This window comes from Eurosta solidaginis, chromosome 5 (genome assembly GCF_040869045.1).
Source record: "Eurosta solidaginis isolate ZX-2024a chromosome 5, ASM4086904v1, whole genome shotgun sequence".
Lineage (NCBI taxonomy): Eukaryota > Metazoa > Arthropoda > Insecta > Diptera > Tephritidae > Eurosta > Eurosta solidaginis.
Window position 1 is genome coordinate 194,102,665 of NC_090323.1, and position 24,553 is coordinate 194,127,217.

Below are 24,553 nucleotides of genomic sequence, written 5' to 3' on the forward strand. Positions count from 1 at the left end.
TCAGCAACAGTTAGCTTACAGCATGCAGATACACAGCTGCCAACTCAGCTGCGCCAATTGTACAAATGACTGTCCAGTCAAGCTATTAGTCAGCCGGTTTGAGAACCAACCAATCGTTGGGTGTCTGGATCATTAAACTGTACAGGGGTACAAGTTTTTATGTAACAACAACAATTTCTTGTAAGTGCTCTTACTGTTTTTCACACTGATTTTGGCACTTTGTAAAAAACTAAACTATATCTATGTATGTACTTGTACATATGTAATTGACTACTACATAAAGTTGCATGAATGCGACAAGTTTTGCAATTTGCATACATTTTTTATTCGAAAGTACTGCACAATTTAATTGGCTAAAGTTTAACACTTCAAAAAAAGAGAGTGGCAGTAAAAAAATATTGGTGCCGGTTTGTAATCAAATGAGATAACTCAATAAATAATGTGTAGCCATGCGAGGTGTGATAACTCAAGTATTTAAGCGGCGAATATCTTTATACTCAGCTGAGCAGAGCTCACAGAGTATATTAACTTTGTTCGCATAACGGCAATCCGTAACGGCATAAACTAATCGAGATAGATATAGACTTCTATATATCAAAATGATCTGGACGAAAAAAGAAATTCATTTAGCCATGTCAGTTCGTCCGTCCCTACGTAAACACGATAACTTGAGTAAATTTTGAGGTATTTTGATGAAATTTGGTATGTAGGTTCCTGGGCGCTCATCTCAGATCGCTATTTAAAATAAACGAAATCGGACTACAACCACGCCTACTTTTTCGGTATCGAAAATTTCGAAAAACAGAAAAAGTACGATAATTAATTACCAAAGACGGCTAAAGCGATGCAACTTGGTAGGTGCGTTCACCTTATGACGCAAAATAAAAAAATTAGTAAAATTTTGGACAATGGGCGTGGCACCGCCCACTTTTAAAAGAAGGTAATTTAAAAGTTTTGCAAGCTGTAATTTCGCAGTCGTTGAAGATATCATGATGAAATTTGGCAGGCACGTTACTCCTATTACTATATGTGTTCTAAACAAAAATTAGCAAAATCGGATGACGAACACCCCCACTTTAAAAAGTGTTTTTTTGAAATTCAAATTTTAACAAAAAATATAGTATAGTAAATACAGTATATAAGTAAATTATGTCAACATTCAACTCCAGTAATGATATGGTGCAACAAAATACAAAAATAAAAGAAAATTTCAAAATGAGCGTGGCTCCGCCCTTTTCCATTTAATTTGTCTAGGATACTTTTAGTGCCATAAGTCGAAAAAAAATTTACCAATCCTTGTGAAATTTGGTAGGGGCTTAGATTCTATGACGGCTACTGTTTTCTGTGAAAATGCGCGAAATCGCTTGAAGTAATGTCCAGTTTTTATACACAGTCAACCGTCTGTCCTTCCGCTCGGCCGATGACACGGTAACTTGAGCAAAAATCGATATATCTTTACTAAACTTAGTTCACGTACTTATCTGAACTCACTTTATCTTGGTATAAAAAATGGACGAAATCCGACTATGACCACGCCCACCTTTTTGATATCGAATATTACGAAAGATGAGAAAAGGCCTTAATTCTATACCAAATATGAAAAAAGGGATGGAACATTGTAATTGGATTGGTTTATTGACGCAAAATATAACTTTAGAAAAAACTTTGCAAAATGGATGTGACACCTACCATATTATGTAGAAGAAAATGAAAAGTTCTGCAGGGCGAAATCAAAAGCCCTTGGAATCTTGGCAGGAATACTGTTCGTGGTATTACATATATAAATAAATTAGCGGTACCCGACAGATGATTTTCTGGGTCACCCTGGCCCACATTTTGGTCGATATCTCGAAAACGCCTTCACATATACAACTAAGGGCCACTCCCTTTTAAAATAACTCTTTAATACCTTCCATTTGAAACCCATGCTATACAAACACATGCAAGGGTTACCCTAGGTTCACTTTGCTAAATGGTCGTTTTCCCTTATTTTGTCTCCAAAACTCCCAGCTGAGTATGTAATGTTCGGTTACACCCGAACTTAGCCTTTATATTTTGTTTTTTTTTTTTATCGAAACACAAAACAAATTAAAAACTTATTAAAATCTGCCCCTAACTCGGCACTCGGAACTCGGCTGCGCATGAAAGGAGCTATGTATGTCGATAATATTTATCAGATTAAAATTCGATATATTTCTTAGAGTAAAGCAGCCGATTTACTTAGCCGATTGCTTCTATACAAGTTTTAGAATGACATACTCGTGTCACAGAAAAGCATAGACGTGTTTGAAAAATGTAATTAAACCACAACAAGTAGGAAGGTCGAAGTTCGGGTGAAACCGAACAATACATACCCAGCTGTACACTTGAAACGCTGTTGTTGTTTGCTTTGTGTGATAAATAATGTTATTTCAGGCGATTTTGCTAATTTTCAAAGCAAACGGTTGTATCTATGAAAATATGTTCAAGCTAATTTTGTCAGATTGGGAGATTTTGGTTTCGAGTTATGTCATTAAAAGTATTTTGAAAATAGCAACAAATAAAGGGGCAGGTCACGCCCTCTTTAAAAATTTGTTTAAGTTTTGTTCTTAGCTCAAGCGTAGCACTAATGAGGTAGAATATCAGTCAAATATAGTTAAATAGAGTTATTGCAAACTTTGTTAAGGTGAGGCCTATAGGAAAAGTGGGCGTGGTCTTTAACCGATTTTGATTATCTTCACTCAGTCTATGTTATTTGGCAAGGATTGTGTCTCTGCCGAATTTCAATGTAATATATTTAACCGCTTTTTGAACTTCGACTAGAAGAAGATTCTAGATGTGGGTAGTGCTTTGCCCATATTCTATAATTTTTTGGAATTTATGCTTTGCGTCATAAAACCGACCCACATACCAAATTTCAATAGCTTAGCGGTGTTCGTTGCGGTTGTCGATTCGATTCGATTTCATTCACATTCAATACCAATCTATTCTGCGTTCAGATTAGCCCGTATACTGGTAAGTATTTTAATATTTGCTCAAGTTATCGTGTTAACGGACGGGTAGACGGACAGACCCGGAGACGGACAAACGGACGGATGGACATGGCATAATCAAATTTTTTTTCGATACTGATGATTTTGAAATATGGAAGTCTATATCTATCTCGATTCTTTTTTACCTGTACAACCAACCCTTATCCAATCAAAGTTATAATACCCTGTGCAGAAGTACAGCTGGGTATACAAATTTTCAATAAAAAATCAATATTACCAATAATTATAGGATATTCTAGACTGTTGAATAACTACATTACTTAAACCTGGAGGATCCGCTGGTATGATGGAACGCCAGTTCAGTCCAATTGCCTCGCAAAAATAAGGAAATACATACATATACTACACCTAAAAAAAAGTTGTTCCTACTAGATGGAAGACAGTACGAGCAGTTCTCATTCCGGAGGGCAAATGACTCCCGTCTTCTGTTTTTTTTTTTTTTTTTTTTTTTTGTTACATGGCCTTGGTCCCATTAATAGGTGCGATCATTGATAACCTCTAATGGAAGACCTAGAATACTTGCAGTATAAATAGGGTTTGCCCAGAAAGACGAGCGGTATTAGAAGTTTTAGTTCCACATTGCAATTGAAAAGATGATCGGTGTCATGTGGCGTCACATTACATGCAGGACATACTTTGCGTATGTCGCGATTGATTCTTGATATGTTGGTCTATTAAAGTGTACAGATCGAAGTTGTGCCAGAGTGACGCGCGTCTTAGTGGGAAGTATGCTTTTCTCTACGGCAAAAATTATTCGAGATTGGCCTTTTGCAATCAGAGCATAACTGTGCTATGGAATGGAGAGCCCTGCTCTTCAGCGACTTTTAGGTGTTGGACACTGCGAACGGAGCTCAGCGGGCATTTATTGGCCAAAAACTTTGTCGACTCCCTGTGCATAACACTAAGGGTCTTTTTTGTCCTTTCGGTTCAAGCTCCGGAACTCTTGCGTGCCCAATTTCATCATAATGCTTGCAACAATGCTTTCTCTATCCCTGGGAGGCGGAGCCTCATCAATAAGTTGCCTTTTAGGCTGCCAATGTTTCTGTGTATGTAATACTGTTTTCACACAGACGGCTTATTGAATAATAAAGGCAGTTTTCTACATTAAGACGCTTATTGAGCTCAATCTTCCCTACAAAATTCGAATCTATTATTATTTCATTAGTGGCTAATCGAATGCCTAATGAAGTCAAAAGCACAATGCAACTCTGTTGGCAGCGTTCCGCTTCCGTTTCCGCTTCTTAGTTTTCAAAGCAAATGTCATTGGCTGCATGGCGGAACGATACAAGGTGGCCACATCGAACAGCTGATTATAACCTTTTTTATTTGATTTGATACATCAACTATCGGCGCAGTACGATTTTGACATTTGTCCATCGAATTTACAAGTACATGGAATTTTTTTTGTTTGTAGGTATGTCACCATGCTCCCACCTTGTATCGTTCCGCCATGATTGTCTGTATCATCCTTCATACTAATCGAGCAGTTACTTCTGTGTGAAAGCAAAAAATTTACGATTTCATTAGCAGGTGAAATGAGATCATTAAGTTTCTGTGTGAAAACAGTATAACGGACACTGTTTGTTCAGCATTTCATTACTTTTAATTATGGAGAGAATTCCCGTTTTACTGTGTAGATTATGTTCCAGCGACATCTCTTTTACCTGTTGTCTGCTTCCCACTTTGTCCCCAATTTGTCTCAGCAAAGGCCTGTTTTTTTTTGTGTAACCCTAATGACCGACCATTTTCTTGCATGCTCTACCCTGCAGGAGAAATTTTTACGAGCCCTTTAAAACAGCGGCTCACAGTGGCCATAGAAGATGGGGAAGGTATTTTCTTACTGAAAGCATGATTTCCGCTCCACAATAAATGACAAAGTAAAATTGTTATACAGAGCCAGGAAGACTACCAGTTTTATTGACCATGATAGGCGCCATGGGCGGCGATTAAGACAATAATCTTACACAGTACTTCTTTAGGAAGTGTCCGTGGCTGTAAAATTTCTAAGATCAGACGATATGAGGCTCACAAACTGGCTCATATATATGAAGAGAGAAGACTTAAGGCCCACGATGGGCATACTAACTGGACTCTACCTTCTGAAGTCACATGCTTATAAGGTAGGCCTCACCAGTATCAGCAGATTTAGGAAGTGCGAGCTGCAGGAAGAAACTAGTTCTGTGCTCGCGTCCTACGCTCGCGAGGTCAAAGCTACTAGGAGTGGCAGAACTGCCAGAGTTTAGTGCAGCAATTCAGCTAGGTGCTTGAAAACTTCTAGTATATGGCAAGAGGACGGATTTATTCTAAAACATTAGACATGGTACCTAATTCTGGGAACCTTACCTGGACACATTCAGTTTATGAGAGGTTGTTATTGACCGGCCAGTGCAACCTTAATTATGGTTGGAGCGATCATATGGAGATGTCGACCTCAGAGGCGATCACTTCACGAAGAGACTCGGGCGAAGGAATGATTCGGGGAAGAGAAAGAGAGAACAGAAAAGGCAGGGAAGGTCAGAGGTTAGAGTGAGATAGTAGCCGAAAGGTATACAAAAGAGAAAAGAAATGGGGAAAGTTGGTTGGGAGGGGAGGTAAGAAGAAGAGGAAGAAAGACTTGAGTACGTAAAGGGAAAGAGAATGCAAAAAATTAGAGGGAGCCGAAAAGATAATAGAAGGAAGAAGAGTTGAAATCAGACAGATTGGGTGCAATAGCGAGAGTGAATGGTGAGCGAAAAGCAGATGGAGAAGGTAAATGGGAAGAGAAGAGGGGGAAAGAGAATGTGAAAGTGGAAAGGAGGGAGAGAGGGAAGAGATGATAAGTTCTTGAAATTTACCTAAAATTATGCAGGTACACAAACTTATAGTAGAACAAAGTCTACAAGGTGTCATAGTTATTGCCAATGAGAAGTGACTGAAATGCTTTTTCTTATGAAAAATTTGTTTTGTTGGCGTTCTATGATTTAAACATTAGTCTTGATCATGTAAAAGAATCTGAAGAATATGTGGCTACCCATATGTAGGTAGTAGGTAAGTATGACGACGCCAAGCCCGATCGCCCAAGGAGCTATTAAACAGCCGTTTTGATGCCAAAAAATCGCCGAAAACTAATCAGTGCTTCATAGGATAATAACTACAACCAGCACGAGTAGTTTATAAAATCAGGAGAACTTGGAATACCTCTTAGACGTGTTCTGGCTATCTTTGGTAGTTAAGCCCAGTGACCAGTGCAGGCCGCTATAAATTTATGGGTGCCGGCGTTAGGTCTACTAATTATACTATTGGTTCCACAGCTCGTCGTTTTCTTCCACTTTTGCTAAGTGGGTTATTCTTTCATTTCTTTTCCAAATGTACTCGTACCTAAAAGCCATTATGCTCGTACTAAATCTGATTGAACGTTCACGCTTTCACGGTAAATATGCGTTAAGTAGCGCCTTCGTTTAAAAAGTGCCTCAAGCCTAAAAACTTAAATCTGGTTTAAAATATTTTTGTTCACTTATATTGCCTATCATCTTTTGCAGCCTATTGATCATGTCAAGCCACATGTTCTCGAAGATTGTATTAATATTGTCATTTGCAGCTAATCTGCATCTCATTTCATTTTGATTTAAAAAGAAAAAAAGAAAAATTAATTTAAAAAAAGTCAGGCCAACCAAATAACATTGAACTTCACCCACTTAAAAATGATGAGACTGCGAGATGCGACAACATCATTATCCAATCATTGTCCGATAGCTGCGAGCTGATAACACGCCACTAATGCGGCTACCCAAAGCCGCTGTTAATATCTCACACATCTCGATTGATCACATGACTGCCATATCGACAACTCAACTTCTGGCTCATCTCTTCGTGTATCTGTTCCTGACATGTTTTTGGTTGTCGTAGTCGTTTAATACAACAATGTTTTGAGTGGCCTAATTGAAGTATTAGTCTGCGTCTGTATGACTTGCCTGGTTTTGTGGTTATTGTATGAAATTCTTGTTGTTGTTTTTGTGCTTTTTTTCGTCCATCTTGTGTTGTTGTCAAATCGAAGCTCAACGAAATGCTGCCAAAAACGCTTTACTGTTGCCGCTTGCATCACTTATCGCTTTGTGGTCATCTTAAAACGTTTTTGCTGCTACCACAACTGCTACTGTTGTTGTTGTCTGTGCTGTCATAACCACACTTTTTTTGTGTGATGTGTAACCAATTTATCGTTACTCCGATTTTTTTTTCGTTTTCAATTTTCAATTTTATTTTTTGGGGTTTTTTTTATTTCCTCTTACTGCATTTTCATCGCCATCATCTTTCTTTGCTTCGTTGTGGTTGCAAACAATTGTAAAAGCTTTTAACAGCAATCCACTCCTGTCGCAAAAAGGTACACACGATGAAGCGAATGCAACAACTGGTAGTAAGGAAGACCAAGCTCGAAAGAAACTGCTGTATATACCCAGTGGTTTCTCAGTTTGTTGCGGTGAGAAATATTGGAAATCGTTTATATCGAGACCAAATCCTGAAATTTCAGGCATCGCTTATGATGGTGCTAACTATCTTTAGGTGGTGTCTACGACGCCAGATTAATTTTGCTTTATATCAGAGGATAGGAAACCTCACGAACTAAAGCTCTCGTTCTTCCCATGCTTTACTGAATTAAACTTGGATTTGCTCTCTAATGGGAGTGGGAGAGAGGCATATACACAAACTATTCGAAATCGAAAAAAGAAGCTGTGTCTAGGCCGTTCTCGTAGCCCCTGCGGTTCCATGAGTCTCACCGACTTTCTGACTCCTTATCATGCAGGCGGAGAAATATTCCATAAAGGGAACAGCTAGAATGCTCCAGGATGTTATTGTTCCAGAAACCAATGCAACGATTTTTTTACAGTCTGGCTTCCTTAAAAGCATTAGTATTCAACTTAATAGAATCGGATAACGTACCGAGTTGTTAAACCTAGCTGTCGCCTTTATAATGCCTTACTGCCACCTTTTGCTTGGTAGCTGAGCATAGAAATCTTGAAGATAGTGAACTTATTGATCAGATGGCCTGGAAAAATACCGAAAACGATACAAAATAGAAAAATCCATATGCCACCAATCTTCTTCGTCCTTAAGGCAATCGAGCGATGCGCTTTTCTTTATGTTTCTTTGGAGTTGTCGGGATGATCATGAGGTCTCAAAGTCCTTATGACCATGTTTGGATAGGAATGAAAAAAAAAAAATGCAGTAAACGTCCATAAGGGCATCATCACAGGTCACTGTATTATGGCTACCATGCTTCAATGATGGCGTAAACCAATAATCCCCTTCTGCAATAACTGTCAGAACGAGAAGAGAGAGGGGGGTTCGATTGATCACTCTATCTGCTAATACCCAGAACTGCAAAACGATGACACCGCTTTCGTGGCGTACAGGTTTTCTGGCGAAAGTAAGAAAAGTGAATATGTCGCTCCTACTTTAGTTTATATGACAAAGCAAGTGGTTTATTGAATATAAGGTAGGAAGTATCGGGATGGACGTACATGCTCTCACTTAAAACAACACAAATTATCGTTTTTTAGCTTTGGCAGAACAAAGAAATTCTTTATGCACTGACCGGGACCGTACAATTTCCGCAGTTCCAGTTCGCAGTTTCTTGCTGACATGGCAGTGGTCGCTTCCGAAATCGACTAGGAAGATGCTTTCCGGGGTGTTAAACTAAAAAAGATTGGGACCTAATACCGATACCTTGGTTCATGCGCTGCCGTAAATCGGTTTTATGTAAGATATCAGTCTATCGGATAGCTCTTCAATATATCTAGCAGGTATTGTGGAATTCGCTTTCTTGAAGTTATAAGACAGCTCTCACCAGTCCTCTATTGCTGCCGTTAGGTGTTGTTCAGAAGGCCCTGCATTAAATTGCCTGCTTCTCCGATATGTACAGTTGGCGGAAATATGGTGTAGGATTGGGGTCTCTTTTGCCCTTCGGAATGAAAACTAACCGTGCTGTGTTCTACTTGATTGACTAGGAAGATGCTTTCTGGGGTGTAAAACTAAAAACGATTGGGGACTAATAGCGATACCTTGGTTCATGCGTTGCCGTAAATCGGTTATTATGTAAGATATCAGTATATCGGAGATAATGTGGAATTCACTTTCTTGAAGTTATAAGATAGCCTTCACCAGTCCGCTATTTCTTCCGTGAGGCGTTGTTCAGAAGGCTCTCCATCAAATTGCCTGCTTCTCCAACATGCACAGATGACGGATATATGGTATAGTATTGGGGTCTCTTCTGCCCATCGGGATGCAAACTAGCCGTGCTGTGTTCTGTTAGATAGCGAAGATTCTTGCCTCGGGAAATTTTTGTGGCATATGCGCAACAAGGTTTTGGACTGCTATTTTCAACTAGCCTAATTTCCTCCGCGGTTAATTTTTCAGACCCCTTTTATGCTGCGCTGGACTATTTTTATTTTTATTTGAGTTTTGATAACGATTCGATCTTATTGGATGACGTGCATATCTCTTCTTAGTGGTTTCCTATATTGACATCGTCTATCCCCCATTCGGTGGACGGAATTCTTCATTACTATTGTAGATCGTTGTTAGCAGCTTCTCGAGCCACTGGTTATAAAAAATATAAATCTAAACTGTGATAAACTGATTGCATTGTAAAATCTATCACACACGCATCAATTCACACACAGGGTGCCCCTTTGAAAGGATAAAAACTCCAGATATATTTGTACACATCAATGTGTGTGAACATATATTTATTCACATGATAGCCTGCTGTCAATCAATTTTTATTATGTTCACCTAAAGGAATTGCCGTATTTTAGAGACTAAAATGCTAAAAGTTACATACAAACATATGAACGTGACATGTGATAATAATTCTCTGCATACTAACGTAAGACATATGCATTTGGAGTTGTCAGTCATTCACAAATCGTTTGTTAAGCTAAGGAAGCTGAGTGCTGTCAGTCCACAAACTGTCCATTTGTAGGTAAATATGTGTTCGTACTTTTTATTATCATGTGACTAAACTGAAATTCTTGTTAAAAGTTTTTTTACAGAAATATTGGTAATGGTTTTCGAATTTGTGTCTTTTAACTGTTACATTTTGTTGCAATCAACTTTCTCACAAATTTGCTTTAGTTTATGTGTTAGCATATGCACCCTCTAGGAAATTGTTTGCTAGTTATTGAGTTCTTGACGTTGAACGGTTAATCTCGATTCTGAATGTTTGTTACCGATGTTACGTGTTTGAGCATAAACTTATGTAATAGTGACTCATCCTTTTGAGTAATCTGAGTCCCACGCTCTCTGGAAGCAGCTACTTTCTAATCAACACTACATAAATACTTTGACTGGACCGTCGAGAATATTTCGGTATAGACTTAGCAGTAATTTTTAACACTATGGACACATTCAGTATATGCGAGGTCTTTATTGACCGGCTAGTTCAACCTAACCTAGCAGTAATTTTGATATAATTTGAAATTATTTGTGGGCCTGGAGAATGCAACCACAGCCTTGATTTAAGCAATGCTATGGGATCTATAGGTCTTCTTTCCAAACTACTTGATATCTTTGAGTAGCCTTAAGGTTTTTGCTCAGGTGCAGATCGTGAAGTTTTGATTTCTTTGAGTAGCCTTAAAGTTTTTGCTCAGGTGCATCGTGAAGTGTTGGGACCTTATACGGACTATTTAGAGACCATTTCATGACTACATCGACAGATTTTCCTCACTTTCTTCAAATTCTCGAGAATGTTTCGGAATAAATTTACGAATAAGTTAGATATCGATTTGAAACTATTTCTAAACCATTTTAGGACTAATTCGTGTAATTCTTCCGGACAATTTCTAGTTCATTTTTAAAATTGGTTTGAGAATCATATTCCAAACTGTTTCTTTTATATTTTTGCGGTTATCTATAGATAATACAAGGTTGTTTTCGGAAACACTCCGCAACACTACGAGGTATTCTGTGGATGGTTTCGAGTCTAACTGGGCATAATTTCTGGATTGTTTTTGATATTGTTTTGAGATTATTTCAGGATTGTTTTCGTGGCCACGTAGAATTTTTTTTTTTTTTTGAGAATTTTGAGTGTTTTCGGGAGAGTTTCAGCGTTCCGAATTATTAGTTCCGCTTAATTTTTAGAATTATTTTCAGGATTGATTTTAGGGTAATTTCCAAACTACTTTCTTCACATAAGGATTGTTTTCGGAAAAATTCGGTACTACTACGGGATATTTAGGGATCGTTGCGGACTACCTGAGGACAGATTCTGAATTTTTTATTGCGATCGTTTTGAAAGTAATTCAGGATTTATTTTAGTTGCAACAATTTTGGGGGAACACCTTCCTTGAAACATCGAAATTATTTCGTAGTAGATTTAGAAATAATTTTGTCATCATTTTGAGACTATTTCCGAGCGAGCTTAGGATTAATTCGGGACTTCCTAACGATCACTACTAAGGAGCGATATCTGGATTATTTTAAACATTTATTTGAAATCACTCCCAAACTATGATTATTTTGGGAACATTATAGATCAGAAATTAATTGTTTTCGGCAACATTCGGAACTACTATGACATATTCTAGCGATCGTTTGGTAACGATTTGCAGAATATTTCTGAATTGTTTTAAGAATGCTGAATGTTTTCGCGGTAGTTTCAGCACTCTTTGCGGGGTCATTTCAGGACTATGTCGCGATAAATTTGTGACGATTTTTGGGATATTTCGAAATCATTTAGATACCATTAGCGGACGATTTCGGGATTTTCAATGGATTATTTGACGATTGTATGCGTTGTTGTTTTGCAACTACTTTGTTATCGTTTTAGGACTGTTGCGGGACTATTTCTAAACTGTTTCGAAACTCTTTTTCATGTTTTATCGATGTTGCATAGAATTCATCCGTTGTGAATTCCGAAATAACTTTCCGATTTGCGTGAAATTTGATATAGTGCTAGAATAATTTTCCCGGAAATTGAACCAGGGACTGTCTTAATAATAATAACTTACTTGGGGTCTGTTTTCATCTCATCACTTCTTCATTGTTTTTAAGGTTAAGTGAAAACGATTTTGGGACCGTTTGCGATCGGCTTGAGACTGTTTTGTGGTAATTATGGCATTGTTTTCCGGGATTACTTTAATAATGATTTCGGGACTAATAAAGAACATTTTTGATTTTTTTTTGTTTATAATATCAGGATTATTTTATGTATAGTTCAATGACCATTTTAAATAATTTTGAGACTGTTTTTGGGATATTTCGAAAACATTTCGGAACGAACTATGTATTACCACGGGACTATCTTCCGATTATTTTGTGGTTGTTTGCGTTGTCATTCTGCGACTACTTCGTTCTCGTTTTGTAACTCTTTTGGGATTGTTCTCTGAACTATTTCAGAATTGTCTTAAGAATCATGTCGTGGCTGTATTGGAATCATTCATTGAAATTTCAAATGGAAAAAATCTTTAGATCAACTTGGCTTGACCCAATCGAGCCTACTGGGACAATATGCCCCACCTTCATTCAAAAAAGTCATAAAAGCTTAAAATTTGATTTGTTAGCATGCATTTTTTTGTTTTATTGTTTGTTCGGCAATTGGTTGAATCGAGTATTCTTCAGCTACCTGTGAATGGGAGTCACATATCAAGGAAAAAGTATAGGCGGGGCAGAGCAGTATGACGATATAAAGATATATTGGATAGAGTGAAAAAAGAGGAGAAGGATAAAGGGGTAAAGCTAGGGAGGAACTAAAAGAGGAAAGCGGTGAATGGCGCTAAACATTCACTGATAGAAACTACTTAATATTCTGTAAAAAACCAAAGTTCGGGCACAGCAATGTCTGCCGTGTATGGTAGCTAATTACAATGCAGCTGTATTCCCATAAAGAGGCATTTGATATATCTTTTATTCATATCAACGGGATTTTAAAATTTGCCTGGAATATATCGAATTAATATCTAATAACGTTCACATCCACCAAACATAAAACGATAACACAAATTATAATAAACCACTCACTAAAAGAGTTAACAAAATATGAGAACATGCAAAATCATTCGGTGGGTGAGTACTAAGCGTTAGCCGCAATCGCACAAATATCAAATTTCTAGGTGCGTTAACGAACTGTCGACGCATAATTGAATCAACAATGAATGAAGCAACTGGCTGTGGTTAAATGCATGTGAATGAAGTAATTTGTCAATTTTTTGTAGTTATGGATCAATTGCTAACCAAACTACAACAAATATTTCCGCATTTATGGAGAGTTAGTAAGCTATTTGTTCAATATACAATGTATGTGAAAGCGATGTGCAACAGCTACTTATATTATTGGCTTCTGTTTGATTCTTTATCGGCTTGTTAAAGGACGGCTTGCTCGATAACACGCCGATAACAAATTGGTAATATGTACTGCGATGCAAAATCGATAATTTTTCGATAACCTTTTGATAAAAATCAATAACTTTTCGAAAACAAATTGATATCTTTGGAAATCAATTCGATGGATAGTTTGAATAGAAAATCGACAGCTTTTCGATAAAATATAGATATTTTTTTTATTAAAAAACGATAACTTGTTTTTAACAAATCAAAAAATTTTCGATAGCAAATGGAAAGCTTTGAAATAACATATAAAATATCGATAACTTTTAGACAATAAATTAATAACTTTTCGATAACATAGAAAACCTGTTTATAACTTTTTATAAATAATCGATAACTTTTCGATATTAAATGGACATCTTTACCTAAAAAAATCTATAACTTTTTGAAAAAAATATTATACCAATAGATAATCGATAACTTTTCAATAATATATCGATAATTTGTTATAAAAAATCGATAACTTTTTCAAACATAGCACTAAGTTTTCCAAAAATAAACGATAACTTTTAAAGAACAAATAACATTAGTTAATAAATAAGTTTTCAATAATACAAAATAAAATAAAAATGCAAGGCGCTATAATCTCCGAAAAGATTTTAGGCCGAGCTTCTCTTCTAATTTGCTTCGTGCTCCTTCTAGTTTTTCCTACAAATTGGCGGGAAGGGACCTTGTTTTATGCCGACTACGCACGGCATCTGCAAGGCAGATGAGTTTTCACTGAGAAGCTTTTCATGGCAGAAATACACTCGGAGTGCTCGGCAAACATTGCCGAGAGGGACCCTGACTAGAAATTTTTTTTTTCTAATTGAAAAAAAATTTTTTCTTAAATTTTGGTGTTGCACGCTACCATCACACCACGGTGGCCGTCATAAAATAAATTTTTGATAACATAACAGTAAGTTTGCTATTAATAACCGATAATTTTTCGATGATCAATAGAAAATATTTCGATAACAAACCGATGAATCGTTTATACCTTCTGGATATCAAACCGCTAACGCTTCGATAGCATATTGATGTTAGTTTGAAAGAAGCTTGCTACATGAGTTCTTTTACAACATGATTCGTACAGGGTCCTTTTTGATCCTTTGAAATGTGTATGCAGTTTTTGTTACAAATCTTTAGACATTTTGATTCTGAATGAGCTATTTTTTTTCTAAACTAAATTCAAAAATTTGGTTTCTCTACTTTCAGATGGTTTTGCCACTTTGATGATGACAACTACGTCAATGTTCCACGTTTGGTCAAACTCTTAGATGAGTACAGTCCTTCAGTTGATTGGTATTTGGGGAAACCGAGTATATTCTCACCGTTGGAAATACATCTTGAAAGCGTAAGTAGTATCACTTTTCTAAAAAAATTTTTTTTAATTATCTACATTTCCCTCTTTCTTTATCCCATACAGTATCCTTCAACGTCACATAAAAATAAGACTGCAAGTGAAAAGATTTCTTTCTGGTTTGCTACGGGCGGTGCTGGATTTTGTTTAAGTCGTGCGCTCACCATGAAAATGTTGCCTATAGCGGGTGGGGGAAAATTTATTAGTATTGGACGTAAAATACGATTTCCCGATGATGTTACAATGGGCTTTATAATTGGTGAGTATTAGAAAGCTGTTCTTTTGGCGACCTTATTGCGAGTCTTATAAACAAATAACACCCCTAATCCCCATCCTGCAAGTGCGAAAAGCGAAAGAATTTTCGTAGTGAGTTGAGTACGACCTTATTAGTGAGAAAGTGGGCAGAGGAACGCCGCCAGGGGGAGCTCTGTCTCTTCTGCTCTGGGTTGTGCATGTAAGCCAGGCGTCTGCATTCCATAGCACAATTTTTCTCTAATGACGTATGCGAAAGGGCGATAACTTTAAATTTTTGAAGACCGATGTAAACGAGCTTCTGGAGAACTTTTCTGTTGGTTGTTATAATCGCAAAAGCACTGCGCAAAGGCTTAGAAAGCCGGGTATGCTCTGGTACTAGCCTGACTGCCTCGGAAGATTTTTTTTCACCCTCGAACCATTGGGTATGTTTTGGGGAATAGGATTTTAGTCGCCTCTTACGACAGATATGCCTACCTCGGAAATACTCAACGCCCTTACGCATCTGATGGACTTCGAAAACAGTGGCTGCGAATTGATTGCCTACCTAGTCAGCTAATGTTTTTAAACGCCCTGCAGAGCATCATAGAGGGCTAGATACTAGCAGCCAACTATAACAACACAAGTTAGTTTAATGATGTGATATAAGGTCAATACTTTTAGGTCTCGAGAGGTGCCACTGGTACTATTTGATAATTTTAGATATCTAAAACTAAGAAGCGCTCGGTTACCTTGCACTGCTAAAAAAGATCATCGGACGGAGCTGTTTTACGATATGAAAGTCAAGCTGATAACTCTTCAAAGAGTGCCGGTCAAGTGAAACGCTAGTTGGTATCAGCAACGCTTTGAGAACAGCAACCACCCTGGGCCGGAATGCAATGTTGAACATGCGGTGGCTAACCGTAGCCTGCCCTTATACAGATGGAGGTCAGTTAGCTAGGCAAATTTTGGTCATTCGCTACTTCTGTACGCTAGCGAGATTCTATAGACAGCTCACTGTCCATCAAAAATCCATGCGATACGTCGCTATAGTGGAAAACCTGTCTTGGTGAACGATGGGTACAAATTATAGAGTCACCTCATGCTTGACAGCCGTGAATTTTCCAGAACTAGGCGCAAATATTTCGGTCGCGGTTGACTTGGATCTTCGGAGGATCTATTCAAGGTCGAGATAAATAAAATTCGAAACTACATCGTTGCTAGTAGTGGGTGTAAGTTAGTTAAGTTCAGAGGAACCAGGACACGGCGACCATGGGCTTGAATTTGTGCACCTGCCTACCATACCGAAAGTCCTAGTCTCAGCTCCCAGGTTTTCTTAATCCGACTTCCACTCAACTATACTGCGGGTTTACTTCTGCCATGAAAACGATCTGTGCATACACTGTTCTGAGGTATATAGGGCCTAACTTTTTTATTGTTAAATACCTACGAGCCATAAATACAGCACAAACTCTAGATGTCTACAACATTCTCGCGGTAAAGTATGCCAAAGGCGATTAAAGTCCCAGATCCGAAGCCGAGAATTTTTTTCAGAGGAATCAGTATAGAAAGCTTCAAAGTCAGGGTGGAACATTTCAAAAACACTTAACCTCCTACCGTTTAAGTACCATACCCGCCGGTACTATCGTCATGTATTCCATCTGGGAGTGAGAACTAGATTCTACGTCTATTGGAGTCACGTCGCCATTCGTTCAAAATCGCACGGCATTCGATAAGGTGGGGCTGAAATCTACACAAAGTGTAGCGGTCAAGAAATCGTTCCCGCCGCAATTACGCTAGTACCAGAAGGTTCTAGCGGCAGCAAAGGACTGTCTACATCCGCAATACACACTTCCACCCATGCGGTAACAACAGGAGGACAGAACAGAATAGAAATTACTCTGAAGATGGAATAAAAGAAGGACTTGTTTGTCTTATAATGAATATGAAAATTATTCTGAAGGTGGAACAATAGAAGGACTAGTTTGTACAAAAATTAATATGACCAGTTATACTGTAAACTGTTTCAATATACTACAACAAACAAAGAACATTAAGCTCGGAAAGGGATTATAGGAATTGAGTTTCTGACTTAGATTTTCTTTGCCAAACACTGTGATGCATACAGCACAACATTTTTATAGAATTATATTTTCTGATCTTCTATTTCTTCTCTTCATTCTTTCAGAACATCTACTCAAAGTGCCTCTACGCATTGTTGAAAATTTCCATTCTCATTTGGAACCAATGGAGCACATACGTCCCGATACATTTGAAGATCAAGTTTCATTTAGTTATGCGCATATGCGAAATCAATGGAATGTTATTAAAGTGGATGGTTTCGATTTGGCCAAAGATCCAAAGCGTTTCTATTCGCTACACTGCAAACTGTTTCCATACTTCAGCTTTTGTCCACCAAGATGATAAATTCGCTTCTTTTTGAAGTTAAGACAATTTAACTAGACTATTTCGTTTGTAAAATATAAATTTCAAGTCTAAGGGCCGTTTTCGACATCTTCTATATGTTATAGAAGTCTTCGTTTTCTACATGCTAACTGAAGTTGGGCATCTCAGTTAAGGCTAAGGAAAAAGTGTAAACAAAAATCAGCTATTTGGCTAGTTTTCATGTATTCACAATAGAAACACAAAGTACTTCTCCTAATTGAAAAAACTTTTTGTTTGACGTTTCTCCGTTCGAGAGTTGTATCCAGAATCCTCTGTTTGGTAAACGGCGCACCACGGCGCACAGTGGGCTGGATTTGGCTTTTAGTGGACTTAGGGAAATGAAAAAAATATTAGTTAATAACACAAAAACAACTTTTTTTTTTAGTATTGCGAATCACTTTTTAATTTTGGGTAGAATTTAAAAACAAAAATATTTTTTTTTTAATTTTTGAGTTAGGCTCTCTTAATTTTTAGATCCTAACTAAACATATTGTGTAAGTGTTGTTTCTTCTTATTTTTAATGTTGTTACACGTAAATTTGCTAATAAGTGTCTTATATAAGGTTTATTATAGTTTTTCACGGTTGTTTATTTTTTTTTTGTTGTCTTTTAAATAAATAGATCACCCCTGATGATGCTAGGAAGTCTGGCGAAACGTTGGGTTGGAAAAGTCGAATAAATTCTTTTATTTGCACTTCACAATTAATGGTCAAAAGAGCCGAACTCAAAAATTTAAATTAATATAAAATTGACGGGAAAACCTCTAAAAATATTTTTTTGTTTTTTAATGTTAGTATTGCGAATCACTTTTTAATTCTGGGTAATATTTAAAAACAAAAATATTTGATAATTCATATTATTCATTTAATTTTTTTATATTGAATTTGCATTTAACAATCCAAAAAAGGTGCAAATCAACATTTTTGCTATTCCAGCTTGTTCGTAAATTTTTTTTTTTTATATGTTGGTTACTATTCCAGCTTGTTCGTTAGTACCAAAAGAGTAACTAAAAGCAAAAATTATTCGATCGGTCAATAGTCCATGAAATCTCCAAATATACATATAGGTAGTAGTAGAGATTTCACTTCTTCGGATATTTCCTCATGCTTACTAGGTAATTTCGACCTCCACGATGAAATAAATGGGTCAGAAGTAACTAGCAAATTATTTAAAATGCCTTCATTTGTGGCTTTGCGGCTAATTTTTCTTGCATGGTCTCTACGATATGCTCTAAAATCTTTATTTCTGGATTCAGCGGCTTCTTCGGACAACTTTCCGATAGGAATGGAACCAAAATGCTCTATTATTGAAGCTCCGTGTACTAAAATTTTATGTACACATGAAGGCATGTAATACCATTCATATAGTTCGACGTAAACTCGAATGGTTTCTCTGGCGTACATGTTGAACTTTTGTACAACATGTGGGTGTCCACATTAAAGTGCCCCTAATATTATAAAGAATCTTTGAATGAGATTTACACTAACACCAGTTATAGAGGCGGTAGTTTTAATGTCAACGAAAAAACGTCTAGAGCTTTACCACGTCTACCAATAAACCAGCCTGAATAGTAAAAATTATTTTAGTGAAGCCAAAATTGCTGGAAATTGGAAAAAATACCTAGATGTACACATATGCTCGTTAGGGTATGTCGATATGAAACCCGGTTACTAAAAGTGTCATAACTTTTTTAAATTAGGTTTTACGAAAAAATGTTATATAACAATAAATTATGGAAAAAGATCAGAGAATACGAAAATGTACATTTAAAGTCCTAAGTCCCAAATTTTCAATTTCGTTCCATTGTGCGGCGGCCGCCCTATTCACAATAGATTATCGATTAACCAGAGGTTAGTCACCCTGTATTGATGAAAATGTAAATGTCAAACGATGCTATCTGATAGATTGCTATTCTCCAGGTAAAATCTAAATTAACAGAAGATGGTGAAAATGGTCCTAATTGTATATGTATGTACGTATTTAAAGCAGTAGCAAAAAAAGTCGATAGCAAGCTTTCAGTTTGCTTAAGTTTTGTAACTAAAACTCAAAACTGTGATTTAGTTTAAGATTCAATAAAAAGAAAAATTATGTGAGAAAGTTGCGAATAGAGGAGTAAAGTATAAACGGGGATTAATCAAATTAATTTTCGTAACAAGACAATAATTTTAGCTAGACGTAAACAGATTTATTTAAACTTTTAAACCCAACTCCTATACCACTAAAAGCATATTTATCTAAACTCTAATATAAGTTTATCACATAGCTAATATTTTTTAACAACTGCTGTAATATAGATTAGAATTTTTTGCAATATACAACCTAAGTGTTATGAGTGTTATATCAGCAACTGAGTTAAAGAACGCATCGATGACAATTTTTGATCGGTCGCACCTATTGGATAGGGCGGAGCACTGCTACAACAACAACAACAACAACAAGAACGCCCCACCATACGGCACACCATATTATAATTTGATTTATCACCCTAATGTCATATTATGTTAAATAACAAGACCTTCAGGATTATTTGATACGCTCCTTTGACTATGATGCGTCAGATTGCTTAGGGGTTTTTTTTCATGCTTACTTACTTACTTAATTGGCGCTTAACCGTCTAAACGGTTATGGCCGTCCAACAAGGCGCGCCAGTCTCTCATTCGCTCCGCCAACCGGCGCCAATTGGTCACACCAAAGGAGTTTAAATCGTTTTTAACCTGTTCCTTCCAACGGAGTGGGGGCCGCCCTCTACCTCTGCTTCCATAGGCGGGTTCCGATGGAAACACTTTCTAGGCCAGAGCATCATCTTTTATTCGTCTAACATGGCCTAGCCAGCGCAACCGCTGCGTTTTAATTCGCTGGACTAGGTTGATGTCTGCGTATAGCTCGTATAGCTCATCGTTAAATCTTCTTCGGTACGCGATCGCTAACTCGTAGTGGTCCATAAATCTTTCGAAGAACTTTTCTCGAACACTCCCAGAGCCGCTTCATCTGATATTGGCATGGTCCATGTTTATGCACCATATAGCAGGACGGGTACGATAAGTGACCTGTAGAGTATGATTTTCGTTCGCCGAGAGAGGACTTTACTTTTCAATTGCCTACCTAGTCCAAAGTAGCATTTATTGGCAAGATTGATTCTTCGCTGGATTTCAGGCTGCCAACAGTAGCGTGGTTTCCAAGGCGCGTATGCGCTGACTCTTTGCTCGATGACAGCAGGTACTTCGTTCTATCCTCATTCACCATAAAACCCATCTTTGCCGCTTCTTTTTCCAGTTTGGAGTAAGCAGAACTAACAGCGCGGGTCTATAGGCCGATGATATCAATGCCATCAGCATATGCCAGAAATTGCACACTTTTGTAGAATATTGTTCCAGTGCGGTTAAGTTCTGCAGGCTAGTATAATTTTCTCCAGCATCAAATTAAAGAAATCGCACGATAGGGGGTCACTCTGTCTGAAACCTCGTTTAGTTTCGAACGGTTCGGAGAGGTCCTTCCCAATTCTGACTGAGTTTATGGTGTTGCTCAACGCCATTTTGCACAGCCGTATAATTTTTGCGGGGAAACCAAATTCAGATATAGCGGCATATAGGCAGCTCCTTTTCGTGCTGTCGAGGGTGGCTTTAAAGACGACGAAGAAGTGATGTGTGTCGATTCTCTTTTCACAGGTTTTTTCCAAGATTTGGCGCATTGTGAAAATCTGGTCGATGGTAGACTTACCAGGTCTGAAGCCGCACTGATAAGGTCCAATTAGCCGGTTCACGGTGGGCTTCAATCTTTCACACAATACACTTGAAAGGACCTTATATGCGATATTAAGAGGGCTGATTCCACGATAGTTGGTGCATTTTGCAGTATCCCCTTCTTGTGGACTGGGCAAAGAACACTTACATTCCAATCGTCGGGCATGCACTCGTCCGCCCCTATTCTGCTAAGAAGCTGATGCATGCGCCTTACCAACTCTTCGCCGCCGTACTTGAATAGCTCCGCAGGCAATCCATCAGCGCCCCCGGCCTTGTTGCTTTTCAATCTGGTTATTGCTATTCTTTCTTATTTCATGCTTACATTGTTTTTATTTGGTACGGCTGAACGTTTCGATTGCAGGGCAAATTACACCATCTTGCTCCACCGTGGCGTTCAAGTCACTAATCAGGATTTACAAGATGACGTTCGTAGCGCATATGTGTTCATGTGGAGACGTGAATGCTGGTATTTGGGAGCGAAGTCTCTCCACCGAGTATGCGATTTTCTGCATTACAAACAGGCAAACATCGTAGTATGCAATTTCTCTTGTTGCATCAATCCCATTTCTGTGATGTGTATGGTATCAGCGTTTGTCTCATGTGAAACCTTAAGACTTAGGATCCATTAAGCGACCAGAATTACCAGGTTCATGGCTAAAAATGCTAGGCTAAGGTATTAAACATTTCCCACGGTAGTCAAGGAAAAATTATCATTATCCGAGGCTTTTGTTAAGATTTCAGTTGAATTTAGTTTTACATACCGGGATCCAAGCCCAGTGCGCCACTAGCTCTGCGTAGAATATTGTTACATACTATTATTGCGTGGCGACCCGCCTGACTTAAACAGCCATTAACGCTGGCTTTTTCCCAAGTGAATGACGATAAGAAGCTTCGCGGTCGCCCTTTGCACACACTCAAAACCTTGTGTAATTTGTTGGCTGAACACGTGGACAGAAAGGACGATGACCCTCACAGGGGCCTTGGTCCATAAATCCATTCGAATAGTAATTCGATACAAAAGCTGTCAATTCACAAATTTTTTTTTTTCAAATTCCAAAGGAATTTCCCCCTGAGCTGACGACCACTTCAACATTGCCGAAGTCTTGGCTAGATTTATAGTTCAGGGACCGATGCTATCTTTGGCTTCGGACTCTCTGCGCACAGCTTGCTCGATACAAAGCCGGATCCACGTTATAGTAACGGTTTCATGCACTTACGTATGTCAATCTCAATAGCTTCGAAAGAACGTCCGAGATGGCAAACATAATTTCAAGGTTGTTGCCTTTTCTGCGGCTTGATAAAGTCAGTGATCGAAAAAATGTTTTCCTTTGTTTTGCATTCGAGCCAGTAGGCTTGTGCAAAGGGCGTTGTGAAGCCGCAAAATGGATATACATTGAGAATCGTCCAACGCACTGATGTGATAGCTTTTACAGCAATCTAACATAATATCGGCTAGTCTAACATGGCGTTTGAGTCAGTCGTCGGTTGCGATGTGTTGGTGAAAACATTTTAGCATTAGTAAGGCCTTTTTACATGAGCCGATTTTTAGATGTTCAGCCATCATAATTTTTTAAGTGAAACAATCTCTCAGAATATCGACTAGCGTGGAAAAGGCTTTACACCGACATGACTTTGGTATGACTCGTTAGAATCGAAATGATTTTGATATTGACAGCAACTACACAGACGTCTTGCAAGTCAGACGCACCGCGTGACGGCCCTATAAAAAGCTTTAAGATTTCCATTTGGGATAGACTAAAAGAGCTACTGAGAGGAAAGAGCAGCGCCTTGATGAAAGTAACTGAATGACTGGATCCTCAGAGTTTCCTATTGTCACATAGCGTTGACGATTTGAAACAATTCTAATACTAAAACTAGGAAATAGCGGAATATTCATCCAACATCTAACACATACCAATGAAGACCAAGCATGTGTAGGTAGGCACGTTAAATAGAAAGAGGTGAATGATGTAAAAATATATAAAGATCTGCTTTTTTGTATACAGTACTGGCTGACTCTGTACACGTTCAGAGTATCATAAAATACTTCTATGTAGACTTGCCTACTTAGACATTACTAATGTAGTAAGAAAATAGCACAATAGGTCCGAAACTACCTCCTCTCTACTACTTTAAACTTTTGAAGGCCGACAAACTTCTGTTGTTGTACTAGCCACCTAACGGTCTGCATAGATTGCGTCATTACTTAGTTGGTCATATATGTATGCTACACCTTTTCCAGCAGTATTTCAGAAAAACTGATACTTATTTGAGAATTTCTCAAATGTCTTTCAGAAAACTACAATTGCATTTCAGAAAATCATAAATATATTTCAGAAAAATACAAATGAAATTCAAATAAATACAAGTCAAATTCAGAAAAGATCAAATGAAATTCAGATAAACACAATTGTATTTCAGAAAAACCCATATGTATTTATTTGGGTTTTTCTAAAGCTTTTCAGAAATACATTTAAGTTTTTCTAAAATACTGTTTGAAAAGGTGGGGTCTCAAATTTTAATAATCTTTGTGTGGAAAAACCTCAAAGATATATCCTAATGTGCATATTGAAGTGCTTCCATCTAACTTTTATCTATGACATTAATATTTTTATTAATTTCTAGTCTCTTTAAGAGACCTCGTTGTACATAAATTTAGGAACCTAACAGTTTAAATATAATGTACATACTTCATATAAAAACACATATGTATATAAGGTCTTCCATTTACAAAAATTATTCCACAAAAATAAAAGTATATTTAAAAAATAATCTAAAGTTATCGTTAAGTAACTATTTTACCTATTTATATTATTAAAAATATAAAAAAATTGTGTTAATTATGTTAATAAAAATATATAAATTATTTAAGTCATAACTGTTAAATAAATATTTCAACAAAAATTAAAAATTGTTGTTTTACTTGAGAAGGAAACTTTAGGTATATTAAGGCTAGCTTGAACTTGCTGGTGAATAAAGGCCTAACATAAGAACTGGTGCAGAAAGTTCTGCAAATTTACGTGAAAGAGTGTCTTCGAAAACGTCTTCTGCCATTCTTACATCGCCAGAACGCTTAATCTATATTTTGGACGAACTTTCCTCCAGATCATTACATTCGTGTCAACAAAAAGTAGTTCGAAGATAACAATGTGCATTATGTTAGGAAAAAATTGAATCCACCCAACATGTCCTAGTTGCGGCCAATTAAGCGATATTGGGCTCAGGTGAAAACAAAACTTTTAAGAATCTGGAAACCAACAAAAACTGTTACAAAAGTAAAAGGATTGTAGCGAACAGTGTCGCTAAAAATTAATAAAATAGTTGAACAAAACTTGATGTCGGGTCGACCAGAAAAATTCGGTCATACGGACAGCAACGAATAAAATTACAAAATTACTTCAGCTG

The 24,553-nt window shown here is 37.4% G+C and overlaps 1 protein-coding gene across 4 annotated transcripts in view; it reads left to right on the forward strand.

Annotated features, from left to right (window-relative positions):
- fng (Fringe glycosyltransferase) overlaps positions 1–24,034 on the forward strand; it is a 285,500-nt gene extending 261,466 nt beyond the window's left edge. For all 4 annotated transcript variants that reach the window (XM_067787152.1, XM_067787153.1, XM_067787155.1 and 1 more), the window contains 3 exons: positions 14,589–14,727; positions 14,800–14,992; positions 17,153–24,034. In XM_067787152.1, coding sequence (XP_067643253.1) covers positions 14,589–14,727; positions 14,800–14,992; positions 17,153–17,388 — 568 coding nt within the window. In that variant the 3' untranslated portion in view covers positions 17,389–24,034. The remainder of the gene's footprint in view (positions 1–14,588; positions 14,728–14,799; positions 14,993–17,152) is intronic.
- Positions 24,035–24,553: the final 519 nt, after the last annotated feature.